This window comes from Mytilus trossulus, chromosome 12, assembly GCF_036588685.1.
Source record: "Mytilus trossulus isolate FHL-02 chromosome 12, PNRI_Mtr1.1.1.hap1, whole genome shotgun sequence".
In the NCBI taxonomy this organism is placed as follows: Eukaryota; Metazoa; Mollusca; class Bivalvia; order Mytilida; family Mytilidae; genus Mytilus; species Mytilus trossulus.
This window is the reverse complement of record NC_086384.1, coordinates 27026590-27046951: the sequence shown is the minus strand read 5'-3', so window position 1 is coordinate 27046951 and position 20362 is coordinate 27026590. Positions and strand designations below refer to the sequence as shown.

Here is a 20362-nt window from a genome sequence, read left to right as displayed (position 1 = left end):
AACATGAGTAATTGGCACTCAGCAGATAGGGATCCAGAATTTAGGATCTAGGGGTGGCCAGTTAGTGTTACTAAAAAGTTACCTAGTATAGATTTGATGTGAAGATTATATTTACATCTTCTGTGACGTCCGTAATGTTTACTTACTTCTTGTCCCCTTTTTCAAAATCCTGGATTCGCATCTAGGCATCAAACGTTCAGGTGCAACGTTTGGAGTGAGAGATGTCGTAAAAAGTATATATGCAATATCCATAAATTTGGCCTCATAAGGGGGTCGGTTTTCTTAAAATAAACACCAACGATATCAACGATCAGTATACATTATGATAGCAGATATTTCATCGTTTCCCTGTTCAATAATATCTGGAATTGCGAAACATACAAAAACCAATTATATCCATAGAATAAAGATCATTCAAACAATTTGATAAAAATAAATTTATTGAAAATTTAACAAATACTAGTACTCCTTTTAATCTCATTGAATCGACTGGAGATGTTGATGAAGCAGCTAGTTATTGGTATAATTTATTTCTGAGCAGCACCTTAGACAAATATGCACCTAAGAAAATTAAAAGGGTGAAAAATACTCAACAACCAGAGACTGAGTGGTGAACTTCTGATATAAACAGCGCTATACACAAATTTGAAAGAGATTATCTTCACAGAATTGGTGATATATATAAAGTTATAAAATTTGGCGTAATAAAGTTACATTTTTAGTAGAACGGGTAAAGACAAATTATTTCCAAAATGCTATTTCAAATTGTAAAGATAGTAACACTATTTGGAAGTATGTCAAAAGTCTAAATCCTAAAAAAAAACAAAATAATAATATCACGCATTTAGAATATAAAAATAGTGTAATTCAAAAAGATGTTGATATAGCAAATACATTCAATGTGCATTTCACAAATATTACTGAAGGTATAGTTGGTAACAAATTATGTAATAATGATGATGGTGCCAGTTTTCATGCACTCAATAAATTTGTAAAATCAAAGTTACAAAGGGGTAGTGAAAAAATTATTATACCAGAAATGAGTATTTTAAACAGATATAATATCATGTTTATAAGGAGGGGTATTTGCGATTTTTTTGTATATAAAGTTTTACAATCAGATCAAGGTAAACTTACTACCTATTTTTCCTTTAAAACTCTATTTTGTTTTGAAAAATATTTGGATCTAAAAGATTTTAGATTAAGACAACTTCAATCTGTAAAATTAGAATAAGCGCTTTACCATTAAGGATTGAGACTGATAGATATACCAAACTTTATGTGAATAGGACACTGAGAAAATGTTAATACTTACAACTCCCGTTAGCGCCATGTGTCGCATAGGGCGCGAATGGAAGCCTTCCATTTGAGTCTGTCTGCTGCTGCTTGTTGTGCTTCTCCTCATGTTCTCCATCCAAATTCTGTTCTTTCCTTATATCTACCATTCGTCTCCAAGTTTTTTTTGGTCTTCCTACATTTCTCTTTCCTGGCTGTGTCCATGTCAAGGCGATTCTACAATCGTTCCATGGGTCCATCCTCAGGATGTGACCTATCGAACTCCATCTCCTGATCTTAATGGTGTTGGTTATGCTGCACATGTTGGCTTTTTGTAGCAGTTCTGCGTTGGATATCATAGTTGGCCAAAATATCTTAAAGATTCTACGCAAGTTCCTGGTGTTAAATGTGTTTAATATATCTCCATCTCTCTTGCTTATCTTCCAACATACTGCCCCATATAACAACACCGATATTACATTGCTTTTATAAATTTTCATTTTGGTGTTTCTACTGTATTGGTTTGATGTCCATATTTTCTTAGCTTATATATAAATAGTATGCTTAGAAAATGCTGAGAAAATGTTTATACTGTACTTTAAATAAAGTTGGAGATGAGATACACTTTGTAACTAAATGTCCACTATATATTGATAACAGCAATGAGTTTTTTACTGAAGTTTTTTAAATTGTAATAATTTTCAATCTTTAGACATTTTTTATGGCTATTTACACAAGAAAATTTAAATGTGTATATGAAAGTATTTATCTAAAAATCTAGAGATAAGGAGAAGTTCAAATATAATAAATGCAAATTTATAGCCACAAATATACATATTTTGAGTGATATATATATATGATTTTAAATGGTATATTTTAAAGATGTAAATTGTATTATCTGGTTCTGCCCTGGCCTTTTATTGCATTTTTAATATGAGTATTAAACAATGTTGTTATAGCATTTTTAATAGTATTAAACAATGTCGTTTTCTTATGTCTCTAATTTATGTCTAATCTTATGTACTTGTATGTTATGTCAGGAAAGCTCTTAATAGGGCCCTTTAATTGGAAATAAAAATTTACTTATTCTTATTCTTATAATGATTTTAGAAACATTTCTCTTTTATTTTCATTAATTGTACAGTTCAATGAGTTTTTTAAGTTTTTAATCTGTTACCTAAACCTGGGACTTTTATACTAACTTGAAGTATAGAAAGTCCCTGCTTAAAATTGCAGTAGCCCTAAATTAATTTTCAAATAAATTCTGATTTTTTTCGCATCACAAAAATATGCATCATGCAGATGAAAGAGGGACGAAAGATACCAAAGGGACAGTCAAACTCGTAAATCTAAAACAAACTGACAACGCAATGGCTAAAAATGAACAAGACAAACAGACAAACAATATGATTGTTTTTATAGATTACACCGTTGGTTTTCCCGTTTGAATGGTTTTACGCTAGTAATTTTGGGGCCCTCTATAGCTTGTTGTTCGGTGTGAGCCAGGGCTCCGTGTTGAAGGCCGTACTTTAACCTATAGTGGTTTACTTTTTAAATTGTTACTTGGATGGAGAGTTGTCTCATTGGCACTCACACCACATCTTCCTATATCTATAAACAATAGTACACATGACACAACATAAAAACCCAAAGAATAAACAACACGAACCCCACCAAAAACTAGGGGTGATCTAAGGTGCTCCGGAAGGGTAAGCAGATCCTGCTCCACATGTGGCAACCGTCGTGTTGCTTATGTGATATCAAATCCGGTAAATACTCTAATTCGGTAGGTCAAATTCAGGAAAGGGAAGGGGATTGTAGTTACGACGTAAGGAACATATCCGATATCATTTGTGAAACGGTTATTCCATAACGGTCAACCAACTCGTGATGGCGTCCGTAAAATATACGAAGGGATGATTTCAACTTCAGCATTTGAAACTATTGGTTTAATAGTTTCCTTGTTAGCAGCAACCCTCTATCAAGAAAATAATGATAGGAAATGCAAACACGGGAATATCGTATCAATTAGGAGCTACTTAGAAATGGAAAGTTCACAATTGAAAGCTGAAATCGTAAACTTTTGTTTTCAACCGGCCCTCATTGTCAATTGCTAGATGTAAGTCAAGATATGAAGCCGACTTAACTGTATGTGTAGTATCCTTTATCTCTAGTTCAATGTGATAGATGCGTTCCACATAGTCACAAAATTTTGAATTATTTAGTGAAAGAACATCATCTATATAGCGGAAAGTAGAGTTAAAGGATATTGCTAACTTCTTATCTTTCTTCCTAAGAAGTTCCTGCATGAAGTCAGCACCATAATGATAGAGAAATAAGTCGGCAAGTAGAGGGGCACAGTTTGTTCCCATTGGAATGCCGACAGTCTGTTGAAAAACACGTCCGCCGAACGTAACAAATATGTTGTCAATCAAAAAATCAAGCATCTTGATAATATCAGTTTCAGAGATTTTTTTGTTTGAATCAGAGTGATCCTTTACAAGGTAGGATTTATTCCTTCCTAAGACAAGATACTTGTATCTAAGTTGGCCATTCTTTTTTATGAAGCAAATCAATACCAACTCTTTTATTTTGGAATGTGGAATACTTGTGAAAGAGTAGAAAAGTCAAATGTTTTAATACTGTTACAAGATGAAAGAGAGTTAGATTGTATGTACTCTAAATGATCTTTGGAATTTTTAAGTATCCACATCTGATTTACGCCACCTCTAGAATAGGTAGTTTCACAATAACTTTGAAGTCCGTCTTTGATTGCTGATAGAATATATGTTAATAATTTAGAAAGAGGTTTCGTGGAGCACTTGGAAGACCCAGCAATATACCGTTGTTTGTAAGGACACTTATGTAGTTTAGGTATCCAATACAGTGATGGAAGATCCAGTTCTTCATCTTTGGTTTAAATTCCAAAGAACAAGGAACAAAGAACAGACCTATGATTATCCAGGATTTCCTCTTTGGTAAGTGTCGTGAGGGTATATGTTGAGTTTCCAAGTGAATTGTCAATACCTAATTCGTTTATCAAGCAGTTAATGTAATGACTTTTACACACAAAAACGATGTTATTTGGGGCTTTGTCTGCGGGGACAACAACATATTTATCATGGAGGTCGGATAGGTGTTTAGCAACATTTGGGTCTTTAAAGATTGACGTAGCATGGGCATTGATGGACTCATTCAGTTTCTTAATTCTGATTTGAATCAACGACCTCACTGCCTTAATCCATTCGGAAAGACTGTCTACGTCTTCCTTCTCGCGCTTAGCCCATTGCCTGGCATAATCCTCGACTGAATCCATAAAATTTTAAAGTTGTATTTCCAATTGATGGATTTAGGCTCACGATATTTCGGACCTTTCGATAACACATTTCGTAGAGAAGTGTTATTAACAATGGTGAGGTCATCGGTAATAATGTGGCCAGCAGGAATATATATATATTTACAGATCTAACATTGTTGGGTTGATGTTTAGACGAGTTATATATATATATATATATGTGTGTGAATTGGGAACTAGCACAAGTGCAATCAGGAGGTTTATACTTGAAGTCGTCACTATCGAGATCCTGCAAAACGTGTTTGTAATTGACAATTTTACTGTTGCAATATGTTTGGTATAGGTATAAGCTGAGACTTCTATAACACACTCTGTGTTATCAGTGGCGGATCTAGAAATTTTCTTAAGTGGGGGTCCACTCAGTGACTGACTGGCCTAAGAAGGAGGCCCGCCCCAGTCACGCTTCAGTGATTCCCTATGTATAAGCAACCAAATTTTTTCCCAGAAAGGGGGGTCCGGGCCCCCTGCCCCCCCCCCTAAATCCACCTCTGGTTATAGTAGTCTCAGGTATAAGAAATGATTGGTACAGAGTGAGACTGGTCTTTGAAATAAGGAGGTATTTTCGATTGAACTAATGTATGATGAAGGATATTAAACATATTGAAATTAGATATTAAACTAATTCTTTACTTGCGACACAAACAAAAAAAATATTTTAGTCTTAGTAAATACATAGACAAACAAACATAAAAAAAACTTTAATGCCGAAGAATTATACATCATAGATCCGGAATTTTTTATAGGCTTCGACGGAAATAGATTTGCACGTTATAATTACCGACCTCGATTTCAATCTTTTCACCACGAGACAGCAACCATGCCACAGGTGCGAACATTGTGCTCTTGCAAAAAACAATATTTTTATGCTGATTTTGATTTAAATTTATCAATTAAAGCTCATAAAATCAACGACTAACTGAAATATTGACAAGAGATAGGATGATACGTTAATTTTATTTGTAATTGATGATTAATTAATCTTGTCGTAAACGCCATGTGCGTCAAGTTCATGGAATCTATCGGCATCCATAAGGGGACGATATTCTGGCGGGCCAGGAGGATTTGTTTTTGATCGGTTATTTATTATTGTAAACTGAGAGGACAGATTATTTATTTTCTGCACTATTGAAGCAAGATTTTTCATTAAAGCAAGGGACTGATTATTCATTTTCACAACTATATTTATGATTATTATTGGAAAACATACAATTTTAATAAAAAAAAAAATATGAATGAATAATTCAATTCAATTCAAATATTTATTGCCATATAAACTAAAACATTAAGTTTGTGACATATAAAATAATAAACAATATAACTATATTTCACATATATATATACACAATCATCCATTTACAGTAACTATTCCAGTGTCCCCTGTCCTCAGTTCTAATGACCTTTTGATGTAGGACCCCAATTTATTTACTTGTGATGGTGTTGATGGATTGAGTATAGAAATCAACTTTTCTTCATCAGATAAATCTTTAACAGAAAAATTAAAATCCAAGTTGTTAAAAAAGTTATTTCTTAGTTCCATATTTAATTTACAATCTAATATAAAATGTTTTTCGTTTTCTAATGTTTTACATTTAAGGCATATTCTCTGCTCTCTAGGAATATTTGTATGTCTGCCTTTTTCTATATTTAAATTATGGTCACTTATTCTTAGTTTTGTTATTAATTTTCTATAAGTAAAGTTTGATGTTCTTAAATAGTCTTCAAAATATACATGTATAGTCAAGTTATTGTCATCTTAGCCAAGGGTTATGATCCACTCCTGTCTTCTCTTCTTGAAGAGAGCGGATGTGGATCTAGTCCAAATAATTATGACGTCTTGAAAGACTTTTATAATTTTTTTCTTTGACGCCTTACATCCCTAAACCCTTGGCTCTCGAAGATGAGTTATTGTGTACCATGCATTTAAACAAAATTAATCATTATCCCCTTCAAAAATTTTAAGATTCAAGATTTTATTCATAACCTCAGACACATACTTGTGTTCAAGAAGAAAATATATACAAACATATTAAGATAATATATAGCGAGACAGGACAACCAAACCACAAATACATACTATATTATAAAAGACTATTGGTATATAACTAGTAGTATTTTATTCTTTTCTTTACGAAATGAATCATTTATATTCCCAATCAACATACATGTACATGTATTGCATTCAAGTATTAAGTTTGGTTTTTCCTAGCCTCTTTCAAAAGTTGTTCAAACCTATTGCGCCTAGCGGAGCGAGTCAACAATTTTTTTGAAGGGTTTTGGAACTGCTGAAGGCCCAAGAAGCTATAGACCTGCTGAGTTATCTATTTTCAAACTGCAATGTACTAAAGATCAAACCATTAATTTTTGTAATTATCAAGGCTGATTTATTTATTTTCAAAATCCTCCTGGCTTTTTCTAGAATATGACCTATTTATGTTTGAATATTCATTTCCTTAACACTATTATCTTATTCATGTTTGAATATTAATTTTCCTTAACACTATTATCTAATTATTTCCATTTGTATGCATTCTCTGCCTATTTTTGTTCGGCCATATTGAATCTCGTGGTGACGTCACGAAAAACAAGAAAAGATAACTCTTATAGGAAAACACTGTTGGTTTGTTTACGTTGTCTTTTATTTCGTTTTCATGACTTTTTGAATGAAAGTAAGTTAAATGCTAACGGTTATATTTTTTTCAGTCTATTCAAATATTTCGTTTGAATTAATGTTGTAAAGATTTAAAAACACTTGATTCATGCTTATGAATAAGTAAACAAACCAACACATGTTTTTCTATAAGAGTTATCTGTTCTTGTTTTGCGAAAGGCGTTCCTCACCTCCAACCAAGGGGATCGAGGATATTTGAGTTAACTTTTCTTAACTGTTAAGTCCTTAAAAATTATTAAAACCAGGTTAATGCCTGATGGTTCAGAATGAAAAAAAAACCAGGCCTTTGACCAAATATAAAAATTTACTTGGTATCTAATTTCAAAGATTGAACCTAAAGTTAACCCCCTTGCCCAAGCTTAAGTCTTAGTTTTCTATGTCCTTCCTATGCAGAAAAAATACTTTTTGAATAGTTTATTGTATAAAAGTAAAAAAGATTGAGAATGGAAAATAAGAATGTGTTGGAAAAGAAAACAAACACAAGGCCACTAATACTGACTAATGACAATTGGTCTTTAATGCAGCGATAAGACCCATTGTTTTACATGTCTATAAAGTACATTTCTTAAATAAATTAATTAATTTATACTACTCATGAAATGTTTCAAGTTGATATTTGATCAAATGAATTATATCATTTTCTTATTCCTGAATCCTGCATATCCTGTTTTAGGTCCAGAAGAAAGTATCAAAGTCCAGTGCTGGCAAAAAAGGTAAAGGCAAGAAGAAGAGTGCTTTGAAGTACACTATTGACTGTACCCACCCAGTTGAGGATGGAATCATGGATGTTGTCAGCTTTGTAAGATAGTAAACAATTAACTGTTGTCAAAACTTCTTAATTCATAATAGCCTATATAGTTTAATTACCAAAAATCATGACCTACATTGTATTAAAAAAATTGTTTTATTTTATTCTTTATATAATTAAAGCATGATAAGTTGATTTTTAGCCTTGACAGAATGTCCAGATATTAATTAAAATAATTTTTGAAGACCAGTTAACTAATAATTCATATTGATATTGATGAAGGATTAAGTGAAGTGAAGTGGTTAGGCCATGGAAAAATAAATGATGGTTTCCCCTAACCCGACCGGGTCATTTGTTAACCACCGGGTCATTTAATTTTTTAGTAAAAAAAACCAACTTTACAGAGACAACTAAAAGTGTTGAAAATATTCAAAATTATAGGTTCGTTACAGAAACAAAACAGAAATATATAAAATTATGCATGGTTACAAAAAAAATAAAAGCCTGCCTGCCGGGTATATAAAATTTTCCCATGTTTGGGGAAACCAACAATTAATTTTCCATGGCCTTACTGTCAACGTAATGAAATTCAAATTGAAAGTGATAATTGCATACCTGTAAATTTGAGTTATTTTGTACATGTACATTTAGAAACTAGTTAAAAATCAAGCTTGATGTTGGTGATTCACTTAAGACATTGGTCGTTATTAATGTGAAAAGTTGTATATTGGCTGAATGTTGCCTATTTCAAAGTGATTGAACAGAACCATAATTGATTTTTAACTGCTTCACCGTATGTGTACTTGACAAATTATTTATTGTACTAATGTTAAACATGTGACTAGGGTTATCTCCCCTAGTCTAGGTTAGGGTTACCTCCCCTAAGCCTGGGTTAGGGTTATCTTCCCTAATCCAAACATCTGATTTGTGATGCAGGAGAAATTCTTACAAGAGAGAATCAAAGTGAACGGCAAGACCAGCAACATGGGAACAAATGTCGTCCTGGAGAGGAACAAGAACAAAGTCAACCTCACCTCTGACATCGCTTTCTCAAAAAGGTAAGTTACCTGTACCATGAACCAAGTGATTTCAGGTCTTTGCATTTAAAGTGGTTCAGCTGTGTCTGTCCTCAGACATCCTATTCTCAAAAAGTTAAGTTACCTGTACCATGGACGAAGTGATTGCAGATCTTTGCATTTAAAGGGGTTCAGCTGGGTCGGTCCTCAAGACATCCCATTCTCAAAAAGGTTAGTTACCTGTACAATGGACTTGATTTCAGGTCTGCATCTCAAGGGATTCAGACATCCCATTCTCAAAAAGTTAAGTTACCTGTACCATGGACCCGGGGATTTCACATCTTTGCATAAAGGGGTTCATCTGTGTCGGTCATCAGACATCCCATTCTCAAAAAGTTAAGTTACAATGTACCTTTACTGTGGACCAGGTGATTTCAGGTCTTAGCAAATGGGAAACGTTTATCCCGCTGCAAATGTTTGCACCTGTCCTAAGTCAGGAATCTGATGTACAGTAGTTGTCGTTTGTTTATCTAATTTATGTGTTTCTGGTTTTTTTATACCGTTGGTTTTCCCGTTTGAATGGTTTTACACTAGTAATTTTGGGGCCCTTTATAGCTTGTTGAAGGCTGTATATTGACCTACATGTATAATGGTTTACCTTTTTTTTTAAATTGTTATTTGGATGTACAGTTGTCTCATTGGCACTCGCACCACATCTTCCTATATCTATTCATTTATCATAATTATGATGTCTTTCTATGATGAAAAGTTGGAATTACCGTTTGATGTTAAAAACTATGAAACCATCATCGCGGCTTTTTATTTTCTGACTGAAGGACAAAATAATGCAACAAAGCTAAAGGTGATTGCATTAATTGTATGATAGTAATTTACATTCATATTTTTACAACTTGGTGCATGTACAAGTCATTTTTCTTGTGAATATAAATAATACTCATGGAAAGAAAGCAAAAATTTTGCAGTCAACGACTTGTGATTATTTTTTTGAGAAATATAATTTCTGTCAGACCTGTCCATCAAATGGTAATTTTCTATTCTTATCAGGGGAGGGGGAAAGCTGATTAAGACAATTCATTTAACAGTACAAAAATCAGTTGTAAAGTACTTGTAATATTGAGATTTTGAACAATTCTTATAGATGATTTTTGTCTGCAAGTCCTATTGCCATTGCAATACAATGGATTTTGCAATGGTTATGAATGTATAATATATGGAGACTTTGTAAATCAAGTGTTTCCTTTAAATTCTTCATCTTTGTGAAATTCTGATCACTGATGTGATAAGACAAACGCACATTATTCTCACGACTAGTTGGGCTATGTACATCATACATGTCAGATGGCTGACGCATATGTATGCTATATAATAAAGTTGTCCTTTGATGATGAAAAGTTGGAATTACCGTTTGATATTAACATGAAACAAACAACGCGGCTTTTTATTTCTGAATGAAGGACAAAACTTATAGCTAGAACATGCATTCACATTATGGTTTACTATTGTCATCATTGATGACATTAACATATTTATAATAAATGTTAATGGACTTAAATGTCAAACATCATTGCTTATCATCATACACCAGGCAAGCATGTTGATTCTTGTGTTTATAGTCATTACTGGTATCCATGAACTTGATTGAGAAAATTTTTGTTGAACCAAAAAGTAGGTCTCAGAGCTCCAGATAAGAATTCATAAATTGGGGTTTTTACCCACCATTTTCTTATATAATTGGGTGATAAAGTTTTTTAATTGCATTATCAATTCCAATTCACCCCTCTGGTTTATATCAAATTGGGTTTTTCACCACCAAGCTCCTTAATGTATTGGGTTTTTTCATCGACACACTATTGAATATTTAGGCAGTATCAACCCATTCTTTCATCTTAAATAGTTTTTTTATACGACCGCAAATTTTGAAAAAATTTTCGTCGTATATTGCTATCACGTTGGCGTCGTCGTCGTCGTCGTCCGAATACTTTTAGTTTTCGCACTCTAACTTTAGTAAAAGTGAATAGAAATCTATGAAATTTTAACACAAGGTTTATGACCATTAAAGGAAGGCTGGTATTGATTTTGGGAGTTTTGGTCCCAATATTTTAGGAATTAAGGGCCAAAAAGGGCCCAAATAAGCATTTTCTTGGTTTTCGCACTATAACTTTAGTTTAAGTTAACAGAAATCTATGAAATTTTGACACAAGGTTTATGACCACAAAAGAAAGGTTGGGATTGATTTTGGGAGTTAAGGTCACAACAGTTTAGGAATTAGGGGCCAAAAAGGGACTCAAATAAGCATTTTTCTTGGTTTTCGCACCATAGCGTTAGTATAAGTAAATAGAAATCTATGAAATTTAAACACAAGGTTTATGACTATTAAAGGAAGGTTGGTATTGATTTTGGAAGTTTTGGTCCCAACAGTTAAGGAAAAAGGGGCCCAAAGGGTCCAAAATTAAATTTTGTTTGATTTCATCAAAATTGAATAATTGGGGTTCTTTAATATGCCGAATCTAACTGTGTATGTAGATTCTTAATTTTTGGTCCCGTTTTCAAATTGGTCTACATTAAGGTCCAAAGGGTCCAAAATTAAACTTAGTTTGATTTTAACAAAAATTGAAACCTTTGGGTTCTTTGATATGCTGAATCTAAAAATGTACTTAGATTTTTGATTATTGGCCCAGTTTTCAAGTTGGCCCAAATCGAGGTCCAAAATTAAACATTGTTTGATTTCATCAAAAATTGAATAAGTGGGGTTCTTTGATATGCCAAATCTAACTGTGTATGTAGATTCTTAATTTTTAGTCCAGTTTTAACATTGGTCTAAACTAAGTTTGATTTTAACAAAAATTAAATTCTTGGGCCTCTTTGATATGCTGAATCTAAACATGTACTTAGATTTTTGATTATGGGCCCAGTTTTCAAGTTGGTCCAAATCAGGATCTAAAATTATTACATTAAGTATTGTGCAATAGCAAGTCTTTTCAATTGCACAGTATTGTGCAATGGCAAGAAATATCTAATTTCACAATATTGTGAAATAGCAAATTTTTTTTTAATTAAGAGTTATCTTTCTTTGTCCAGTATAGTAAGCAAGAAATATCTGCAAGAATTTTTTTTTATTGGAGTTATCTTTCTTTGTCCAGAATCAACTTAAATCTTTGTTATATACAATATACAATGTATATTCACTTTTTACTACCAACTGATAAATTTAAATAATCTTTACCATTCAGTGATAACAAGCAGTTTTTTTACATCTTAATATTTTATGATGTATTTAAATGAGTAGTAATTGTTGCAAACTCCATTAGAATATTTTAATTGAAATTAGTTTTGGAATAAGGGAAAGGGGGATGTGATTAAAAAATTGGGTTCAATTTTTCTCATTTGAAATTTCATAAATAAAAAGAAAATTTCTTCAAACATTTTTTTGAGAGGATTAATATCCAACAGCATAGTGAATTGCTCTAAGAGAAAACAAAAATTTTAAGTTCATTTGAATACATTCATTCTGTGTCAGAAACCTATGCTGTGTCAACTATTTAATCACAATCCAAATTTAGAGCGGAATCCAGCTTGAATGTTGTGTCCATACTTGCCCCAACCGTTCAGGGTTCAACCTCTGCGGTCGTATAAAGCTACGCCCTGCGGAGCATCTGGTTTTTTTTGTTTAGCTGTTTTATTTCGTTAAGGGTTATGGTTATGGTTATTTGCTAGCTGTTTTCTTTGCCGGTTTATTCACTGAGGAGCAATTGTAGGTTTAATTTGTGTCCCCTTTCAAACCTTTTGCCAGTTTTGTATTTTCTCACAGAAACAGATATATGTATTCACAGGCACTCGTCTTATATCTTTATATAATAAATTCTGACACCAGTGCCTGTGTACATGGTGTGTGTATTGGTTTTTCAACCGTTAAATGAATAAAAAATAGTATATAAACCACATATATATACTTGAATGATTTTGTTTTATTCAATTTATATAAATCTGGGTTTAGTTGTCTTTTATTACAACTTTTGGTTTCCGATGCTTCATCATATCATAATTGATTTGGCCTCTCACTTTTTCCAACTGATTTCGTTTTTTATGAAACCCCGTGTTTATAAGCAATGTTCTCGTTATGGTAGGCACACACGCCCGTGTGTTCGATGGACGCTCCCTAAAAACTTTGGCTGAGTCTTGTTATCATAACTTTCCCTCAGCTTTTCAAAAGAAGCCGAAAACATGCTTCTATTCAATATTTTTACCGGACATTCACTTTCATTTTAGTTCAATGTATGTTATGATAAATCCCGAGCAATGCGGAAAAAAATATGACTGCATGACACAAGCTAGTTGGATAAACGCTGAAAAGATCGAAATGTTTACAAAAACACGTGTACCTATTGAGCAACAGAAAACTCAATCAGGGACTCATTTTAGCTACTTGATGCAGGTATCTATTTTTAGAACGACAGAAAATTTCCAATTATAAATATTATAAAAATAGTTTACGCGACGACTGTAAACAGATAAGGGAAAATAACGCAAACAGTAGCCACAGATAAGGGTAAATAACGCAAACAGTAGCCAATAAAAGGGTTGAGAACTCATGGTTTTGGCATATAATTGGATTTTCCGTTGAATTAATTGGGTTGTTGAAGCCTGCAATGGACAATTGCATTGGGTTTTTATACGACCGCAAAATTTGAAAAAAATTTCGTCGTATATTGCTATCATGTTGGCGTCGTCGTCCGAATACTTTTAGTTTTCGCACTCCAACTTAAGTAAAAGTGAATAGAAATCTATGAAATTTTAACACAAGGTTTATGACCACAAAAGAAAGGTTGGTATTGATTTTGGGAGTTTTGGTCGCAACATTTTTAGGAATTAGGGGCCAAAAAGGGCCCAAATAAGCATTATCTTGGTTTTCGCACTATAACTGTAGTTTAAGTTAATAGAAATCTATGAAATTTTGACACAAGGTTTATGACGACAAAAGAAAGGTTGGGATTGATTTTGGGAGTTTGGTTTCAACATTTTAGAAATTAGGGGCCAAAAAGGGGCCCAAATAGGCATTATTCTTGGTTTTCGCACAATAACTTTAGTTTAAGTAAAGAGAAATCAATGAAATTTAAACACAATGTTAATGACCACAAAAGGAATGTTGGTATTGATTTGAGTTAAGGTCCCAACAGTTTAGGAATAAGGGGCCAAAAAGGACCCCAAAAAGCATTTTTCTTGGTTTTAGCACCATAACGTTAGTATAAGTAAATAGAAATCTATGAAATTTAAACGCAAGGTTTATGACCATAAAAGGAAGGTTGGTATTTATTTTTGGAGTTTTGGTCCTAACAGTTTAGGAATAAGGGGCCCAAAGGGTCCAAAATTAAACTTTGCTCAATATTGTGCAATTGCAAGAATTTTTTTTAATTGGAGTTATCTTTCTTTGTCCAGAATCAACTTAAATCTTTGTTATATACAATATATTCACTTTTTACTACCAACTGATAAATATAGATTCTTACATTGATACCAGTGGATTATCAGGTTTATCCAATCGAGATAGTTAAATTATCAATTTTAAAGTCCGAGCCGCCTCGGCGAGGACTTTAACATTTATAATTTAACTATCGAGATTAGATAAATCCGATAATCCACGAGTAACTATGTAAGAATCTGTTTCTCTAATGATTAAAAAGACATTTTCTTTTTTTGTTAACCGAAAATCCCCTTCGAGTGCCTTTCACATTGCACGAAGTTGTCAATTTCATTAACACCTGTTATCATATTTTGATTCATTCAGTTAGCTAAAAAGGTCATGACCCTTAAAATCATCCAATGATCTTTTGAGATCACCAGCAACTACACGTTGATTAAATTTTTTTATACAATGGTTTCGGAAAGGGATAAATTCCCATAGAGTTAGAGAAATTAAAATAATCTTTACCATTCAGTGATAACAAGCAGTTTTTTTACATCTTAATATTTTATGATGTATTTAAATGAGTAGTTATTGTTGCAAACTCCCATTAGAAATTTTAATTGAGATTAGTTTTGGAATAAGGGAAAGGGGGATGTGATTAAAAAAATTGGGTTCAATTTTCTCATTTGAAATTTCATAAATAAAAAGAAAATTTCTTCAAACATTTTTTTGAGAGGATTAATATTCAACAGCAAAGTGAATTGCTGTAAGAGAAAACAAAAATTTTAAGTTCATTAGAACACATTCATTCTGTGTCAGAAACCTATGCTGTGTCAACTATTTAATCACAATCCAAATTTAGAGCTGAATCCAGCTTGAATGTTGTGTCCATACTTGCCCCAACCGTTCAGGGTTTAACCTCTGCGGTCGTTTAAAGCTACGCCCTGCGGAGCATCTGATTTATTATTTGTATTGCGTGATCACGCAAATAAGCAGCTTATCTGGAGCTCTGGGTCTGTACACACTTCAAAGGTTGATTAAAGTAGAAAAATCTTCTGGTCTGGACAAATCTATTCTAAATACAATGTACTTGTCGGAAGAACAATTCAATATTCAGACATTTTCCTTATATGTCATAAGAAAGTTTTGCAAAAATTTACTAGTCCAAATAATGTTTCGCTAGTCAAGGGTATTAGACTGGTGGCTAATGGTGCAGGCTGCTTGGTCCTGATTGTTTTACCCATTACAGTGACTTGACTGTTAGTGTTGCTCTCCACCAATTGCTACTCATTAAAAATTTTGACCAAATTGCAATTTGTTTTATTAAACCAAATTGTTCAACTGGTCAGAAATTTAAACAAATTGTTCAGTCAAAATGTGTAAGTGCAAGGTGAAAAAAAAACATACTTACAATCCTATAAGACTTCAGTGTTCCAGCTAGGATTTCAAAAGGGCAGGGTGCCAATCCTGAAAAAGGGCATTCAACGCGTGATATGATAATATGAAAAGGGCATGTTTGAATAAAAGATATTAATCAAACATTGTGTTTATTCGTTGAAGCACAGGTTATACAAGAAAAACATCATTAACCCAAATAGAACTCTATCTCTCTACTTTTAAGGCTGAAAAACTTGTCAAGCAGCTTGTCACACAAGTTTTTAGATCATTGCTTGGCACAGTTGAGCTTTATATGCAGTATGTTTTGAAAGGTGACCTGTTTCATTTTGTTTCTATGGTCTGGCACATTTTACCAGTTTCAAAAATGAGGGCAGTCAATGACTAATACGTCTGAATTTTCTGTTTTTTTTCACAGAAAACAAGTAAAACAATGTCTTCAACGAGTTAATTATGATTTACAACTTTCTGTCATTACGTTTCCTCCATGAAACTACTATAAACATTGCAAATTGTGCCCAAGTTGTTGTATGCATATTTCTTCAAAGATAATTGCCAACTGACCGATTCTATTTAAATGAATTAATGTTGATGATCATTAATGACCCATCTGATAAACGGATTACCTATAACAACAGATTATGACACCAGTTGTAACCGTTGATTACCTTGGGGTGTAAACAGTCATTAACTTTTCCCCAGGTAAAATTTAGTAATTAGCGTATCATATCAATACGAACAAATTAATATACATTCGATCTTCAAAAAGGCAGGGCGCCCTGGAAACTAAAAAGGGTACAGGGCGGCACTCGGGCAAACGGCGGGCGCCGCGCCCTCTGAAAACGGCCTAGCTGGAACACTGGACTTTAACTCCACTGTATTGATGTAATTACTAAATCAGTTTATCAATCTGTATAGTTATATTATAGCCATTACCATACTAAAGGGGAACTGTTTTATTATAAATTGCTATAAAAATGTCCAAACTAAGCTTTTATATAGTTTTTCTTTCAAAAGGATTTTATATTTATAAGAATCATATATCATTTAAAATAATACATCATATATTCAGAAAAATATGTGTGATAACAATATGCTATTGTTAAGTTTCCTATGGGAGATAACCTAAAATACCATTCTTTTGAATAAAAACTTTTTGAAACCAAAAAATGACTATCTCCCCTTCCTACAAACATATTGCAATTTCACAAATATTTTACTGAATAGGAAATGTTTTTATTCATTAAATGTGTGATTCTTGTGAATATAAAATCCTTTTGAAAGAAAAACTATATAAAAGCTTAGTTTGGACATTTTTATAGCAATTCAAAATAAAACAGTTCACCTTTAGTATGGTAATGACTTTAATATAACTATACAGATTGATAGACTAATTAAATCAATACAGTGGAGTTAAAGTCTTTAAGGATTGTAAGTATGTTTTATTTTATCACCTTGCACTTTTGACTGAACAATTTGGTCAAAATTTTGAATGAGTTGCAATTGGTGGATACTAACAGTCCAGTCACTGTCGCAGTTTTAAAATGTTTAGTCTAACCTCCATTTGCCCTGCTCTATACTGAACCATCACTGAAGTGATTCAGAAATAGATCAAATGAAAATTATGGTAAAGTCTAAGATGTTGCAATATTAAGGTTGTCCTTTTATGATGAAAAGTTGGAATTACCGTTTGATATTAACATGAAACAAACAACGCGGCTTTTTATTTCTGAATGAAGGACAAAACTATATTATATGGTGACATCAATTACTATCCTGTTAATAGTTGCACTGATGATGAATTAAAAATGCTTACATTTAAGACATCTGTAAGTCTTCATCTTCTTCCAGTTAAGCGGCCACAATCTTCTGTCTGATTATTCTGCAACTGTGTTGCGCATGAAAGTCCAAAGAAAATTTAATCATATTAACATTTTGTGAAAGTTAAAATCCTATATACAGGTGCTCAAGTTATACTGGCTGCGACTAAATTAACCAAACGTGGGGTTAAATCACCAACAAAATAGATATAGGAAGATGTGGTGTGAATGCCAATGACAAAATCTTCATCCAAATAACAATTTATAAAAGTAAACCATTGTAGGTCAATGTACGGCCTTCAACACCGAACTTAGCTCAAATGAACAAAAAGCTATAAAGGGCCCCAAAATTACTAGTGTAAAACCATTAAAACGGGAAAACCAATGGTCTTATCTATATAAAAAATTAGAAACACATATAAATTACAACAAACGACAAATACTGTACATCAGATTCTTGACTTGGGACAGGTGCAATCATTTGCAGCAGTTTTAAATGTCTTAATAGTACCAAACCTCCTCCCTTTTTCTGAAACAATAGCATAACATCACAACATAGAAAAACACAAAAGTTTATTTAATCTTAATGCTGTGAATCACTTAGCCCCATCACTAAAGTATTTCAGAAACTGCATGTTGCATGACCAAGTTTGATAACCTAAAAATTGCATGCTATATTTAATTGTCCTTTGATGATGAAAAGTTGGAATTACCGTTTGATATAAACGTGAAACAAACAACGCGGCTTTTTATTTCTGAAGGAAGGACAAAATGTATATACATGTAAACAGTTATCCTTAAGGTCCCCTCTTTTATGACATTGTAATTCCACTGTTGAATGAACCACAACATTGTCTTGGCCAGATCTTTTGAAAACTAATTGACATAAGCTTTCTTGTAACAGTAAGACATCAGTTCATGGAAGTTGATAAAGAGTTTTTAAAATCTCTTGGTTTGTGAATTTTTAAAACAGTATGCTAGTGATTGTTGTTGATTCAGCTATAAAATCTCATGAACCTGTTATCCTGTTACAAAGGGAATCTCGCCTATCACGTTGTTGATTCAGCTAGAATATCTCATGAACCTGTTATCCTGTTACAAAGGGAATCTCTCCTACCACTAAAGTGTTTCAGTGGTGCATGATAAGTTCTAATGATGTGGTACATAAAAATATTAAAGTTGTCCTTTGATGATGAAAAGTTGGAATTACCGTTTGATCTTAACATGAAACAAACAACGCGGCTTTTTATTTCTGAATGAAGGACAACATTGATATAATCTTAAATGTGTTGCACTATGTGGAGTGAAACATTAAAAAAAATCATGAATGACCTTTAATTTCCAAAGCCCAATTTACTGTGGTTATAAACAGATCTTGAATATAAATGAAACTTTTCTTTGTTTGTTGTTAAACATAAAAATTAAAATTAAGTACAAAATGCAAGTACATTTTATTTATTTATTTTTAAACTAGAAGCATGTGATTGTTGGTGATTTACTTAAATGTGTATAGAAAATTGTCTGAAGATAAATTAGTAACATGTATGTATAAAGGTGTTGAATCACTTGACATCAACTCTGAAATGTTTGAAGTAACTTTCCCTTGATTAACATAACATACATTTGTATATGCTAAATAATAAAACTGAGTATGGATATGGGGAATGTATCAAAGAGACAACAACCCGACCATAGAAAAAAACAACAGCGGAAGGTCACTAACAGGTCTTCAATGTAACGAAAAATTCCCTCACCTGGAGCTGGCTCCTAAACAAATATATACTAGTTTAGTGATAATGAACGCCATACTAATTCCAATTTGTACACAAGAAACTAAAATTAAAATAATACAAGACTTAACAAAGACAGCTCCTGAATTGCTGCATACAATGATTAAGTTGTCCTTTGATGATGAAAAGTTGGAATTACCGTTTGATATAAACATGAAACAAACAACGCGGCTTTTTATTTCTGAATGAAGGACAACACTGATCAATGCATTAACTAGAGAGAAAAAGTTTTAACATGTAAAATTTCTCTAATTGTATTTTAATAGGAGTTTTAAAAATATATTGCTGTCTTGATATGCATGTAATATTTGCAATTTGACTGCATTCTTAAAATATATTGCTTTTAAAAAGTAAACATCTTTATAACAGCTTGAACAAACATGACATGATTAAAACCAGTGACAGGAAAATGTTTGCATTAGTCATTGCCTCATTGGTACATTTTCTATGTCAATGTTACATGAATTTTATCTTTTCAGATATCTGAAATACTTGACAAAGAAGTACTTGAAGAAAAACAATCTCAGAGATTGGTTGAGAGTTGTTGCCAGTAGCAAGGATTCTTATGAACTCAGATACTTCCAGATCAACAACGAGGATGAGGAGGAAGAAGATGGCGACGAGTAACCATATCAACTATTATATAATGTAATAAAGTTGTTGGCCAAAATATTTGTGTTGAATATATTTTTGGAAAAAGTCTGATTATAAATAAGATGTGGTATGAGACAACACCCCATCCAAGTCACTATGTATAAAAAGTAAATCAAAACCGGTAAAAGTACATGTTTAATATTCTAAGCCTGGCATGATCTGATAGCAAACTTTAAAAGCCCCAAATATCTAGTGTAAAATAATTCAAACAGGAAAAAC

The 20362-nt window shown here is 32.6% G+C and overlaps 1 protein-coding gene across 1 annotated transcript; it reads left to right on the top strand.

The window, feature by feature from the left end:
- The first annotated feature begins 5386 nt into the window (after positions 1-5386).
- LOC134693679 (large ribosomal subunit protein eL22-like) lies at positions 5387-20159 on the top strand. Its single transcript, XM_063554569.1, has 4 exons — positions 5387-5456; positions 7972-8097; positions 8983-9104; positions 19969-20159. Exons 1-4 carry the CDS (start codon positions 5448-5450, stop codon positions 20114-20116), a joined length of 405 nt encoding a protein of 134 aa, XP_063410639.1. The 5' UTR covers positions 5387-5447; the 3' UTR covers positions 20117-20159.
- The last annotated feature ends 203 nt before the right edge of the window (positions 20160-20362 follow it).

Excerpts from the sequence above, each read along its gene's own strand:
- LOC134693679 (XM_063554569.1), top strand. Across the intron at positions 8,098-8,982 it reads TCATGGATGTTGTCAGCTTT|GAGAAATTCTTACAAGAGAG; the intron begins GTAAGATAGTAA and ends TTTGTGATGCAG. Across the intron at positions 9,105-19,968 it reads GACATCGCTTTCTCAAAAAG|ATATCTGAAATACTTGACAA; the intron begins GTAAGTTACCTG and ends TTATCTTTTCAG.